We start from the raw sequence: 14,799 nt of genomic DNA on the forward strand, positions 1-14,799 counted from the left end.
TCAGAATGCGTCGTGACGTCAGCGAAAGAGGCGTCTGAAGGTATGGCTCAGGAATGCAGCACAAAAATCCCGCTCCACCTGTTTGGCGATCATCAACCTCCATATATATGCGTGTCGCCAAAGGCACGCAGCTACAGAAGCCTCCAACTCTTCCAACCGTCGACCACAACAAACACACAACCTTAGCTGGCTTGAGCAGGTTGCACTCTTTTTAAAGAAGGAAAGAAGACAAGTTGTTTGTAGTTTTTACCCGACTGATCCGAAGAAGATGTCTCTCCATTCGATTAATTTACCTGACGAGGCGGCCTTCTCTGACTTCAAAAATCAGTGTCTATCAGAGGAGAATTGGGTGAACAAGTATAACAATAATGGGATGCAAGTGTGTGTCGAAGTTCCTCCTGCAACTAAAGGAAATTCTGTTCATAAAATCCACAAAATCAAGGTAAGTTCATTTTAACAGGGGTGAAAGTGCTTGGAGGAGTGTTAAATTCATATAATACTTAATTCAATAATACACTGTACACATTTCCTCCTAAGTAGCTTTACACTGACTTTAAAATACTACTCTATTGGGATATTATAATTGGGTGTCTCTTGGTCTACTGTAAGCTTGCCATAACTTATTAAGGACTGTGTATGTGTGTGTGTTTCAGTGCAAAATTACAATCAAGGACGTCTCTGCTGCTACCATGTATGATGTCCTTCATGACAGCCAGTACCGTAAGAAGTGGGATCCAACCATGCTGGAGAGTTTTGACATTGCCCGGCTCTCTGCTAACGCTGATGTGGGCTACTACTCATGTGAGAACTTCTCTTATCTGTTAAATCTTATCACATTCATCTGTTTATTTGTCTCTCTGAAGTGACCCACCATTACCCTGTTAGTCACCAGTGCAGGCCTGATTCAGTTTCACCTGTTGAACTCTAGAAATACAATCACTGGGAAAGGAATATGTTTGCATAGTAAGACATTGTGTAACAGTTTGGATTTTGTCAATGTGCTCAACTTTACTTGGTTTGTAGAAATACACTAAAGTTTAAGTTCAAACAATATGTTCTTTATAGAGGAGAATTTATTTGGAGTTATAATGGAACATAAACAATGCTCACCATTATGTTTCCATCAGCAAGCTCTTTTATCCAGATTTTTATTTTATTTTAACCTGTCCATTTTACATCATAGTGTTGCAGCCTTTTTCTATTTCTAATTTATTAGAATCTGTTTCTTCCGTGGACACTGTTGTTAGCTGATGCGGCCACTTGTTCGACCAGTGTATTTATTGTCATAACAAGTGTTCACTTGTTGAAACAAAGGTTGGGACAGTGAAAAACTGAAATAACAAAGGAGGTTTTAACACAACATAACCCAAAGTTTGTATTTCTTTTTATGTCTTTCTTTTCTGCAGGGCTTTGTCCAAACCCAATAAAGAACAGAGATGTTGTGACACTGCGTTCGTGGCAGGTGAAGGATGACGAGTACATTATCGTTAACTTCTCAGTCAAACACCCGGTATGCCACCTCCTCCACACACTCTGAGGCACACAGCAACCACAGTCTTTAAATGTGTGGCTCATTGACACAATAGTCTTACTGTTATTTTACCATTTACAAGTACTTGTTTTATCCATATTTATAGTGTGCTGTTTACGTGTGCACTTCTTAAGTGTCTTGAAAGAGGCATTTTTACTTAAAACCGATTCATTTAAGTTTTTCTCATTGTTCTGCAAACTGTTTCGACTCAATTACAGAAATACCCGCCTCGCAGCGACCTTGTGAGAGCCATATCCATCCTCACTGGCTATTACATTAAGCCCACAGGACCAAATAGCTGTACTTTTATATACCTTTCACAAGCCGACCCCAAAGGTGAGACCATAATCAACAATTACATTACTGTTTTTCAAATTGAGAACTCTTGTTGAGCAGTTTTTTTTAGTGTTGTTTTAATGTTTACCCTTCTCACTGTGCTCCAGGGTCTCTTCCAAAGTGGGTGGTAAACAAAGCATCTCAAGTTCTCGCTCCACGGGTATGTAACACAAGTACTGTCACAAACTGTTTAGAGTAAAAGTTTAGTTCACGTCCAGTAAACAATAGCGTTGAAAGTGATAAGGTCATGAATAGTTAACTGTGTCTGACAATGTGGGCGGGTGTGTCCACGATGTGATTAAGATGTGTGCAATACTGTAGGTGTGTGCGCATAAAGAATGGAGAGTTTCATGTTTCTTAAAGGACAATGGTAACCATAGAAACCCAATTTAAGTGCCTGTCTTGGTAATGTTGCTGACAAAGGACTATCTCAGCTCGAGCTGTTGCTCTTTCTCCTGGGAGAACTCGTTCCCCAGGTTTCATATCTTTCACAGTTTGAAACTATTTAGACCAAGGTGTGAAACTAGCACTTACAGACTCAGGCCTTTTGAATTAGACAGAAAACTTGACATCCTTTACTTAACAGTGATTTATATAAATTAAAGCTTTATAGGGGTGAGAACATGCAACTTTGGAGAAAAAGATGTAATCCTTAATAGTAGAGCACTTTTCAAGAGCTAAAACAAGACTATAACAACAGTAAATTTCAAAGTAATAAAGGCAAAACAGTATCCTTAAGAGAGGAAAATGTCAAGAAGTCGGGACAAAAATAATTAGCATAAATACAAAAATGTAAGTAATAGATGGCACTCTTTCACACAGGCTGTGATCCTCTAGGAATGAATAGCAATAAAAAATAAAAAAAATCCAACAAAGAATGCAAAGTGCATTTAAGCAGTTGAGTGTAGGTTTTTATAGTAATTGGCAATACCTGTGGGATCTTGCTAGGTTTCCTCAGGAAGGGTGTTTGCTTGCATGCTTCAATCTTAATGACTGGGGAACTATTATAGTGGATTTGAGAAATGTATATGATGACCAATGTCCAAAATATGCAGTGGATCTAAAAAGTCCACACACCCTCATGAAATTACAGGTTTTTGAAGTGCAAAGACAGACATGACAATGATGTAAATGTCAGACCTTGTTCTATCTTTTAATGTGATCTTCCACCTAACAAAAATCCAGAAAAAAAATAATACATACACCGGCCATCAATGATAGCAATTCTGATCAAAACCAGATTAAAGTCAGCAGTTGCGGTAGGATTTGCTTAACTGTTTGGGGTTGCATCCTACTGGAAGTGCCATGGTCTGCAAAGAGTTTTCAAAGAAACTGTGAGATCTCATTTTTGAAAGGTACCAATCAGGAGGGGCATATAAAAGAATATGGAAAGCATTGGATGTACCATGGAGCGATGTCAAAATCAGCGTCAGTAAGTGTAGAAAAAGTGGCATCGCAAAGATCAGGACGGCTCTCCAAAGTTGATGAGAGGACGATGAGAAAACTTATCAGGGAGGCTATCAAGAGGCCAAGAGCAACATTGAAAGAACTACAGGAATTTCTGGCATGTGCTGGTCACTCCTTGCATGTGACCACCATGTCCTGTATTCTGCACGTCCAGGCTATGGGGTAAAATGGCAAGATGGAAACTCTTTCTTACAAGAAAGGAATATCCAAGACCGTCTGAATTTTGACAAAAGATTAACATTAATTCACCCCAAACCATGTGGGAAAATGTGTTATGGTCTGACAGACAAAGGTTGAACTTTTCGGCCTTAATTCTACAAGATATGTTTGGTGCGAAGCCAGTAAAGCTCATCATCCAAGGAGCAGGTGGTAGAACGACGCCATGGGGCTGCTTTTCTTCAGCTGTGTTAGGGACTCTTGTCAGGATAGACAGGATAATAAATACCTTCCAAATATCAACATTTTGGCACAAAACCTGCTGGCACTTTACCAGGAAGCTTAAATCCAACACACATTCAAGTCGACACATTCAAGACATGGCTCAGAAAAGGAAAATCAAAGAAAATCCCATGGAAAACATGTGGAATGAAGAGAGCTGTACATAGGAGATTACCTCACAAATTGAAAAAACTTTAACCTTTTTTGCAAAGAGGAGTGAGATAATATTCCAAAGTCTAGATCTGCAAAGTGAACAGATTTATTTACATAGATTTAGATTTTAGATTTCTAATAAATCAAACCGGTGCTTCCACAAAGTATTAGTTAGGTGGGATGTGCAGATTTAATACAGTCAGGGGTGATTGTAGGGTTCATTTAATTATTCCTATAACTGTTTGGGTTTTTCTCTGGATTATTGTTTGTTGGATGATCAAATTAAAGATGGAACAATTGACATTTACAGTGTTATTTCTGTCTTTACATTTCATTTTCATCAATTTTACAGGTGTGTGTAGACACTTTATATCCACTGTATTGAAAAAGAATCAAGTTAACAAGAGTGTCCCAGCATCAAATAAAATGGCTCCACAGCAGACAACAGCAAACTCTTTTGGTAAATTGTCACGTTAGAGAGGCAAGAGATCCTTAATTGTTTCTGACTTTATGTGAAAGGGGGAAAAATAGTTTAAAGTTAAGTGGTTGTGGGACCCGTAACGACAAACGCAATTTGTACAATGTAAACAAATCAAATTTATTTATAAAGCCCTTTCCACACAACATAGTTGATCCAAAGTGTTTAGGATAACATTGGTAAAGTATTGAGCCCTAACATTTTTGATTTCCAATTGGTATTTATGAGATCCTTCCACATTTGAAGTGAGAGCTGCAATTTATCCCGCTCCCACATTTCTCTGATATTACTGTTATTAAGCCACAGTGAGGCCAAGGGCTTTCATATTTTAGGTTTGTCCCGTGTGACAGAGTCAAACAGTTAAATTAGGCTAAAAGAGTACTGTTAAAAAGTGTGAGTTTCCTTGTAAACATCTTTTTGGAAAAAAACAAAAAACAACTAACATCTTAAGCTATGAGTGTTTTGTAACTACTTGCTCACAATCACTTCAACTGCTTGCCATATAATCTGTTACAGTGTTTTGTGACCAGCTTTGTTGACTGAGACTGAAGGTGTGGCATGATCATTGTCAGACAGTCGCTCTCTGATAATCTCACCCTCTCTTGGGCCAACTCCTTTTTAGGTTTTGAAGAGTGTACACAAGGCGGGACAAAATTACCTGGAGTGGAAACAGCAGAACTCTCCTGACCAGAAGCCATGGCTGTTCCCAGAGCAGAGCACCCTGCCCATGATGGACCCCGCCGAACTGGTATTACAGAGAGCAGACTCACTAGAAAACGTGGACGAGAGCTCCAAAAGGGATGCACAGGAAAATGAGGACAGCAGTTAAATCGCATCAAAGGATGCTGACCAAGAGGGAATGATTGGGAGGATGGACTGTATACTTGAACCTCCGAACTCTCTGCAATGTCATCCTGATATTCGGTTTTCCAGTTTTCTAAAATCCTGTGCCTTTTGGGATGAGCAAGAGCATGGAGTGTTTACAACTGTCCAGGTTTAGAGGTGATAAGGTTTGAATGTGGCATTGTTACAGCACTATCTTTACAATAGGTCCTCCTTAAGGCCTTTTTTCCAGTTGCAGCTATGAACACTACAAGTAAACAAAGTTTAAACAAGAGTAAACTATGTGTAGTTGTCCACTAGTGAGCCTTTGCCTTTACAAGTAACTATGAAGACAAATTAGACCAGTTACCATCAGGTATAGAAGTACTGAGTGAAGGGAAGTTATATGTATCACTGACAAGTTTGCTCAGTTTTAGCTAGCTGTTCTATCTTTTTTGAATGTCTTTTTGAAGTCTGCATTGGGCACACTAACAATATATATATTTTTTTTTGTTAAATCAAGACTTAGTTTATTCACTGTTAAAACATAGATTTCATGTTAATAGACTGATATGAAAAACCAAATATAGTGAAAGGTTCTGAGTTTGTGCAGCAGCTTGAATCTTTAAGGCAGTTATTACACAATTCTTGAGCTTAATGTGAAACAAAAACACTTCTATCACTGCCTTTACCTCCGATTTTGTTTTTAAATATGCCAATTTTATAACTACCTGTGGAGTTAAATTTTATTTAATCTTATTTTTTAGTGGCCTACTATGCTGTATTCATATTTTCAATATGAAATACAGGAACTGTATGAAGGTGCTGTCTGAAGGTTCTCTGTATTTATTCTGATGTTGTGCTATCCAAGTGTACACATTGTGATTCTTATAATTTATGTACTGTATAGACTAGCATTAGCACTTGAAGGGATCAGGTGTTGATCCGTCTAGGTGGTTGTAATAACATGTAAAATGTACATAGCAAGTTTGTATTTTGTCAGTTGAATAATGACTTTATCTGAAGAATTGAAGTGTTGTGATGGATCTCCATTTATTTATTTCAAGGTTACCATAAGCTCAGATGAAGTTATGATGCAGGAAAGATCCTGAAATGAAGACCGGTAGCCTGAGACAGGTTTTTCTTCTTCTGACGTTTGATGTTAAATATGTTTTGTGGTACTGACTTTTTTTTTTTTTTTTTAAACCTGACAAGGTGAACATACTTCAGTAATCACTTGCACTGACTGCATTCCTCTGAAGGTGATAATCAGTCTCAAGAGAAACTTACCTACAAGCAAGAACAAGTTTGGCTACTTGAACCAGATCAAACCAGTCCATTTCCAGCTCTGGTTTAAGACTTTCCAAGTACACAGACGAGGTCACAATGGTTCAAAATCTTTATTTCTTTGCCGAAAAACACTTCAAGATAGTTTCTTTCATAATGTGCTCAATGGAAAATCAAAGTTTTTCCCTTTTTGTTAAAAAAAAAAAAAACACACAAAAAAAGAAGCAGTGTACAAAAGAATAAACAGGCAGGTATTTACAAAGGTGTTCAGAAAGGTTAAAAAGACCTGTTGGAATGAAAACCTGTTTTCTGATGCATACAGATAAAACCCCACATACTGTGGATCAATAGACGGATAGATTGAGTACTTCATTCCAAAGGGAGATTAAAGTCATACCATTAATTGTCATGATATATTAAGATAATATGCTTCATGGTACTGTTATCATGCACTTTACTTTTACATTGGAAATTTTACTTGTTATCAGTATGGCACCTCAAATTTGCAGTACATAAATAACGACAATATAATCCATTTCATCCCAGAAGCCATACATGCATGTTATGAATTCATCCAACTTTGTTTTAAATGTACTACTTAAGATAAGATCAGAGTAATGTTGGGCCCTTAAAAGCAGTCATGGAAATATATTAACATGACTGTGTATTTTCTAAACAATTACAAATATTTAAAAACAGTATTTTCACAGTGATATTTAGTTAAAAATCTAACAGAAGTCTTGCACTTTTCATTTGCTCTTACAGTATGTAAGGCCCTGCTGTCTTTGTACCTTACAGTATGTGTCAGTGTGTACTGAAATCCAAGTCATATGTACATTTTATACACAATTCTCTACATATACATAGTATTATACCTCTGTTTTATATCAGTGTCATCAAGGCAAGTGTGTACAGTACACACAAGTGCTACTCTGAACTGTGAACTGTATCTGTGAAAGGAAATAAGGGAATAATAAGGGAAAAGTGAGTAAATGCTTTGTTAAATTATGCAGGGTCTATAACTGTTATACATGACAAAAAAATATCACTTCTATAATTTATCATGTCATATGTCTGTAAAGCTTTTGCTTATAAATTCTGAATGCAGAGAACCTATAAAAAGGACTTCCTGTGAGACATTCTGATGGAGTAGCGATCATCATGTTTCACAGTAGATTAGAGCGTGCCCTGCAATCTGGGTGTATAACTGAGTATATATTGTCCGTACATGAAGGACTGTGAATGAGTATGTTAGTCATACATCAGTCATCTTGAAGCTAAGACAGAATGGAGGCCAGAGTCTGTGGGAGGAGGGTGATGACGTGCAGTGATGTGTCTGTCCACTTCACTCTCTCTGATAGTGCTGCCACCTAGTGTACAGTCCTCTCCTTCTGCCTCTGGTAGTCTTGATAAAAACACACACACATGCGACAGCATTACAATACTAAAAGAGATGTTATTATAATCTACTGGTATGACACTAAAACCAGTTTCAGTGTTGAAGTCATGCAGTAAGGTAAGCCAGATAGTTATCTTAGCTGCAGTATGCGTGTACTCCAACATGTTAGTGTGTAAGTGCTGACAAGCTTTACATTCTTTTGGTTTGTTCCCACAAAGACAAATATGTTCTTTTTTTGTCAGTTTGATAAGACATATATAACGTGATGTTTCAAAGGCACAGTCCATGGTCAAAATCCAAAACTGAAAGGAATCTGCCATCACTCCTAAATGGGAACAAACATTTCCTCTAGGAGGAATTCAATTTTATCTCATCCTAGTTTATTTTTTTAGTTACTAATGTTTTCTGATGCTTTTAAAGGTTTGTCTGCATTAGTAATGTTTAAACAGGCCTATATTTTCATCATATGACTTTAGAAATGTTTTAATATTAGCAATTTATTATACAGCATAGGTGGAATTATCTAAGTAATAATCAGGCAATACAATTTGATTTAAAAAAAAAAGTTATAATAAAATAAAAAAGATGATGCTGATATATATTGTGTAGTACAAAAAGAAAGGGACCCATGATCCCAATAACTCAAATACAGATTCAGTTTATCATCTGATTTGCAGTGTGTGTAATTTAAAGCAAACTAGCATAATGAACAAATTCTTCCATATTTACTGGATGTATCACATAAATTGACATGGGCATCATTTCTGTAATCTAAACATAGTTTTTAGATTAGAAAGTCTTATACAGCCCAGGCAGTGAGTATTTGGACATCTACAGTTTTCTGTGCTTCAGGATATTTCATTTGAAACAGAATAATGAATACAATATTAAAAAAGTCTCAGCTTTACAGAAAGAACTATGTGGGAGATATGGCCCTTTTAAATACAAAGTGCTCAAAGTTTAGGGGTTATAAAACTTAACTGGATACTTACTAGTTACTAAATGTTTGTGGGCAGCTGTGCTTCATTTCAACATTATTTCATGCACAGAAGAAGTCTCAGATAGCTCAGAGTTCACTGTGTAATTGTCCTGGATTGTACATTCACAATAAGTATAGATAATTGAGGAATACACTTTTAAGCACTTTACCTAATCTTACAAATTCTACATTTTAAAACAGTGTTTACTAATATTCTTCCTATATATACTCTCCCAAAATATGGAAACACATGCAACTACATAAATGGTCATTTCTAGTTGCATTGTGAAGAAAAGGGTATAGCAAATGTCAAATCTGAAGGTTGACAGATTATTTTAATACATTTGAGATAACTGTGATGCTTTTGAAAGGATTTTGTAAAACCAGACTTACTGTAAGGAAAGAAGCGAACCCTCATCAGGATTTCTCGTGCAGTTTTCAGAATCTCTACAGCCTAAAGAGATAAAAGGAATAAACTCAATATAATACGATAAAAAATATCAATCATCAACAAATATTAGAAATATTAGATACCACAAAGATACCACATCAGGCTCCCCTTAATTAAGCATTATTTGTATGATTTCGTTTCCCCATCACAGAGAAATCAGATCAGGTCAGACCCTAATTCAATAGGTATTTGGAATTGGCTTCAGAGGCAGATTATCACTGGTCTTGACAATAGGATTTCTTTGGCTTCTTTATGGTTTTATCCAAATCCTCCTGCAGAACTTGACAATCCAATTATGATTTTTTTTCTTGTAATATTGCTAAAGAAATTCATAAAAGGTTAAAAATCACAGGAACCTCTTTCTTGCCCTTTATGACACAATCCTTTATTTTCAGCAGGAGGCAAACCATTAGTTAACACCAGGTGGCAGAGTTCTAACATCAATTATTTGGGAGATAAGGTTTGAATAAGTGATAGAAAAATTGTTCCATTTTGTAATCTTAAAGAACAATATTTCCTAGATGACACCTCTTATTTAAAATATCAACAATTGTACTCTATAATTAAATCTAAAATGCATAACGGGACATTGACAATAAGTTACGGGACATTGTTGCCAGGAAAGGTCAGGTCTCTAGCATATATACAGTTTTGAGCATCTCTGCAGCTCAGACTAACTCACCAACACAACTTTGCTGGGAGAAAGACATAAGGACTCTTGCAACAGCCAGTAGGCAGAGAATATGGAATACTTCGATAATATCAAAATGTGTCCAATATAGAATTATTAAAATTAAAATTGAGGGCATATATTACCCCTATAAAATGTAATAAAATGAATCCTAACATCTCAGACAAATGCTGGCATGGATGCTAAACGAAAAATTATTATGAACTGGGAGATGAGAACTCCAAATTGTTTGAGTTTAAGCAGTTGACTGGAAGAATTTATTGATTTAATTTAGATGGAAAGAGCAGCCGCTACACTGAGGCACCTTGATCCGGACCTGGAGGGTCTTTGGGACACAATTAGGTCATAACTCCATACCAGATTATGTGTATCTTTTGTTGGAGAGAGACTGTATTTATGCATCCATAAATACAGCAAGTGGCTGTATTTATGGATGCAAACCCCTCCTTCCCTGTTTGTTGGTTGTTTGGTTTGTTTTCCTTTTTTGAGGTGTGTGTATGTATTTATTTTGTATTGTATGTAATAACAATAAACTTGGAAAACTTAAATAAATAAATCCGGTCAGACGCACTGACGAAGACTAATTCACAATTAGACAATTGCTATATTTTCTATATTTAACATTGTTTGCATAATGATACTTTTGTCCAAAAGAACAAATATTTGATCTACATCAATTGTTTTCAAAGTCTAAGACTGCAGGCCTCACTTCAGACAAAGCTTGGAAGTTTACTTCCTTAGTTTTGCTCAATTCCCGGATGCCTATGGGATCATGATTATGTTATTTGATCCCACAGACACACAACAACTGAGCCAAGATGTCCTTGTTTGATCTGCTTGTTTGATCTTGTCTGAAGGCATTTATCACTTTCTGACTCTGGGAAAGTGGGAAAAACAATAAAATGACCCATAGCTACTGTATCTCTGAACTAACTCTTAAACCCAATCACACACACATGTATCTATGTGATCTCCTGTTGACAAGTAATATAAGAGCTAATATAATATTTTTTCACTTCCACATCCTTTAGTCTCCCCTGAAACTGTTTGGAGCCCCCCTAGGGAGACCTTCCCCCCACTGTGGTCTAAATAAAATACCAAAACAGGAAGGTACGCTACATTCTTGCACCGAATGGTTGTTTGTAGAAGTTTTACATTTGAGGCTAACAAAACAGTCGGCTTTAACTTTAAACCCAACGTTGAAAAGATGACAAGGGCAATTATCTTTCATAAATATATATGGAGTACCATCTCAGTTGAAAAGTTATGTCAATAGTATCATAAAAATATCCTCCAAAATCTGGAATGATAATTATATCACAAACATATGTTGAAGCTGCACTTTGTCCAAACCACAGTGAAGAAGGCCTAGCAGCTAGTGTCACATTTGTTATTTGTTTCATATTGTAGTTACTATGCAGTGAAGATGTCACCACCAAGTAACAACAATTCAAATATATAATAATTAACATGTGCAACCACATTGCTCAACATCAATTACACTCCATTTTATAGACGTACACTGTAATAATAATAACATGTTGATTAAAATCGTTATGGACTTCAAAGTACTACTCTGACTTACTCTGGAGTGCTCTATGTCTTGGAAATCAACCTCATTCACAGAAAGAACCTGGTCTCCCTCCTGTAGCCCTGCTCTGTGGGCATCAGAGTCTGGGACCACCTACCAACACACACACAGACACACACAAATTACAATGTGGACATTTTTGAAAAGCACACAATTAGTGAATTAATATGACTATAACAAATACACCAAATCACAGAGATACACACACACACACACACACACACACACACACACACACACACACACACACACACACACACACACACACACACACACACACACACACACACACACACACACACACACAGACCTTGGATATGAAGATTCCCAGCTGTGAGGCCTTGCCCCCGCGGATGTTGAAGCCCAGCTGTGCTCCTGGAGGTTTCTTCAGTACAATTGTGCGAGGTAGGAACTGGGTGAGCTCATTGTTGTAGTCAGGGTGATGAACCCGCTGAAAATATCACAGAGAAAAGCTGACAATGTATCACTTCTATAAAAGACACAGATGTCTCGATTATCATTGTGAGGAAGAGTTAACAACCTACATAAATTGGTGTTATGGGATATCACATACTGTTCTTAAATCTTTGCTACTGGATGAGCAGAAATGTTATGTATGACTCTGAAGCACACAGTGAGGAACTAGTAGATGTGATATACCTCCTGTGGCGGTATCCATGCTGGTGGGTTCTCATAAGAGGGCAGGAACACCACTGGGAGCTGGTAGTCATCATAAGGAATTTTCTGATCCATTGTTTATGAAATACCTAAAGAAAAAGTACAAGTTAACCACAAGCACCCTTAGAAGAGCTGCAACAATTAACTGATTAGTTGCCAACTATTAAATGAATCAGCAACTAGTTTGATACTCAATACATATTTTGAGTCATTTCAGCTTCTAAAATGTGAATTTTCTCTAGTTTCTTTAGTCTTCTGAATAGTCTAGAGATACTGATACTGTGACTGACAACTGGGCTTGGGGTATCAGACAATACCAGTGTTTAATAATAAACTGTATGTCTCACTGTGTGGAATATCATGCTTGAGTGAAATATTGCTTTCCTATATTTGTAAAACAAAATCTAACAGATAAAAACACAGCTATAAATATACTGAATTGTTATCTATTAAAATAATAGTATCTGATACCAGATTGGCCCATTTTCATCAATACCCGATCCAGCTATTTCAGTCAGTATCAGTTCGATATCAGTATCGATGCATCTGTACTTCTATGACAGTAAACTGAATGTCTTTGAGACATGGACCAAACTAGACATTTGAGGGCGTCCTCTTGAGCTTTGAGAAACAGTGCTCGACATTTTTCAGCATTTTCTGAACCAAAGTAATAAGAAATAAGAAATAACATAAATCAATTATGGAAATCATCGCCAATTGCAGCCAGCATCCTTACTTCCTTGAGGTTTAGGTAACTACTTGTTATAGTTCAGCTGAGGCAACTATTATAACATGACTGACAGCAAAACGACCAAGACTCAAAATAACAGTGCATGTAATGTTATGTAATTAGTTAACTTACTTCAATTGACAACTGTTTCCAAAACAACCAACATAATAAAGATCCTGGGGCGAATGTAAATGTATTGAAGGATATTTAGATCTAATAAAAATAATAAAATGAAGTGAATCATGTTTTAGCTGACAGCTAAAGCTACGGTTAGCTGACTAGCTAACTTCAGCTGTAATGGGACGAGCTCGCTTTGCTCCGTTAATCAGATAATACAGAAAACCAACATTCACTCTTATCATCGTCGGAGCGATAACGATGAATGTACAGATACAACTCTAAAACGGAAAACACAGAGTATCTTCCATAAAACAACAAATAATCTCACCAAGCTGGTCTGAAAGCCAGCGACGGGCACTGCTTCTTGGGTTAAACAGTGACTGTGATCCGGAGCATTACCGCCACCTGCTGGCCCGGAGACTGAATTACACCTCAGCTCCCACCTGTCTGAACATGTTGATTTAATTCTTTAGTAATTCCTCTTGAGGCCAGGTGTTTTGCCAGCCAAATCATTTTCATGCAGACAGTCATGCACACACACACACACACACACACACACACACACACACACACACACACACACACACACACACACACACACACACACACACACACACATACACACACACACACACACTAGACAGTGTCACTAGTCGGCTACTAGTCAGTTCTAAAAAGTAATTAAGAACATATATATAACATATATAACAAACTTTTAACACATTGTTACAGATGAAACCAGTGGTTTCCAACCTTTTTGGCTTTTGACATCTTACAAAAAGCAGTCAGTGTTAACAGCTCCACAAAATAATGATTTTTTTTCACTTCTCACAATGTTTCATTTCATGATCCAATATTTCACCAAAAATCAAAGATTAGATAAAAAGTCCAAAAACTGAAAACAGATTTGTGTAGCATAGCTTATTCTTTCCTCTCCCATTAATCACTTCCCTTTTAATCATCCAGTGGTTGGGAAGCACTAAACTAAACTAGCTAACTGTATATAAAAGTAGTTTAAACCGACTCCACCTCCAACACCCACAACAGGAAAATGTTGTTTATAAATTAACAATCTAATGAATCAGTCTTTTACTCGTATGTGTGACATGTCCTTATTGCCTCACATCAGACTGCACGCACTTACTCAAACAGCATTCTTTGTGTGTAACTAAGAGACCAAAACTGCAGAAATGGAGACTTATTAAATATTCTCACAGACCAACCTCTGAGCTACAAATCCTCAATCTGCTACATGCAACTCTGTGCAGCTGACATGCAGGCTGAACTCCTAAAACATAGATATGAATCTTCTAATGAATGCAGCATAAATGTATCGTAATGATGACAGATCAGCTGGCTATTCTTGTCCTGCACCTGTCTGAGTAATTTATTTTCTTTTTCTGTTTTTCTGAGTAATATTTTTTTCTGTTTTTCTGAGTAATATATTTTCTTTTTCTGTTTTTCTGAGTCATTTTGTCTTTCTTCTGTTTTTCGGACTAATTGTTTTTTTTTTAATTAACGCGATTCTTCAAAATCCCGCGAGAAGCTTTCACCTGCAAGTAAGTCTCAAGCAAAGGTGGACTCCCTTGATGTTCTCCTACACTTCCATTTTTTTCCTTCAGCTGTTAGAAGTGAAGCTCTATATGTG

General features: G+C 36.8%; 2 protein-coding genes across 4 annotated transcripts; one reads left to right on the forward strand and one right to left on the reverse strand.

The window, feature by feature from the left end:
- The first annotated feature begins 268 nt into the window (after positions 1-268).
- Positions 269-5,232, forward strand: stard14 (START domain containing 14). Its single transcript, XM_062425950.1, has 6 exons — positions 269-442; positions 654-801; positions 1,407-1,510; positions 1,750-1,867; positions 1,975-2,027; positions 5,026-5,232. Exons 1-6 carry the CDS (start codon positions 269-271, stop codon positions 5,230-5,232), a joined length of 804 nt encoding a protein of 267 aa, XP_062281934.1.
- A 1,374-nt stretch (positions 5,233-6,606) lies between these two features.
- Positions 6,607-13,529, reverse strand: pdzd11 (PDZ domain containing 11). 3 transcript variants are annotated; one of them, XM_062425525.1, is made up of 7 exons: positions 13,480-13,507; positions 13,164-13,244; positions 12,284-12,390; positions 11,934-12,074; positions 11,618-11,716; positions 9,284-9,344; positions 6,607-7,917 (listed from the first exon to the last, which is right to left on the reverse strand). In XM_062425525.1, exons 3-7 carry the CDS (start codon positions 12,374-12,376, stop codon positions 7,883-7,885), a joined length of 429 nt encoding a protein of 142 aa, XP_062281509.1. In that variant the 5' UTR covers positions 12,377-12,390; positions 13,164-13,244; positions 13,480-13,507; the 3' UTR covers positions 6,607-7,882. The 3 variants fall into 3 exon arrangements, with proteins under 3 accessions (XP_062281509.1, XP_062281508.1, XP_062281507.1); XM_062425524.1 differs by having other exon boundaries at positions 13,164-13,207; positions 13,480-13,504; XM_062425523.1 differs by lacking the exon at positions 13,164-13,244 and having other exon boundaries at positions 13,480-13,529.
- Positions 13,530-14,799: the final 1,270 nt, after the last annotated feature.

The sequence above is a fragment of the Scomber scombrus genome, chromosome 9 (assembly GCF_963691925.1).
Source record: "Scomber scombrus chromosome 9, fScoSco1.1, whole genome shotgun sequence".
In the NCBI taxonomy this organism is placed as follows: Eukaryota; Metazoa; Chordata; class Actinopteri; order Scombriformes; family Scombridae; genus Scomber; species Scomber scombrus.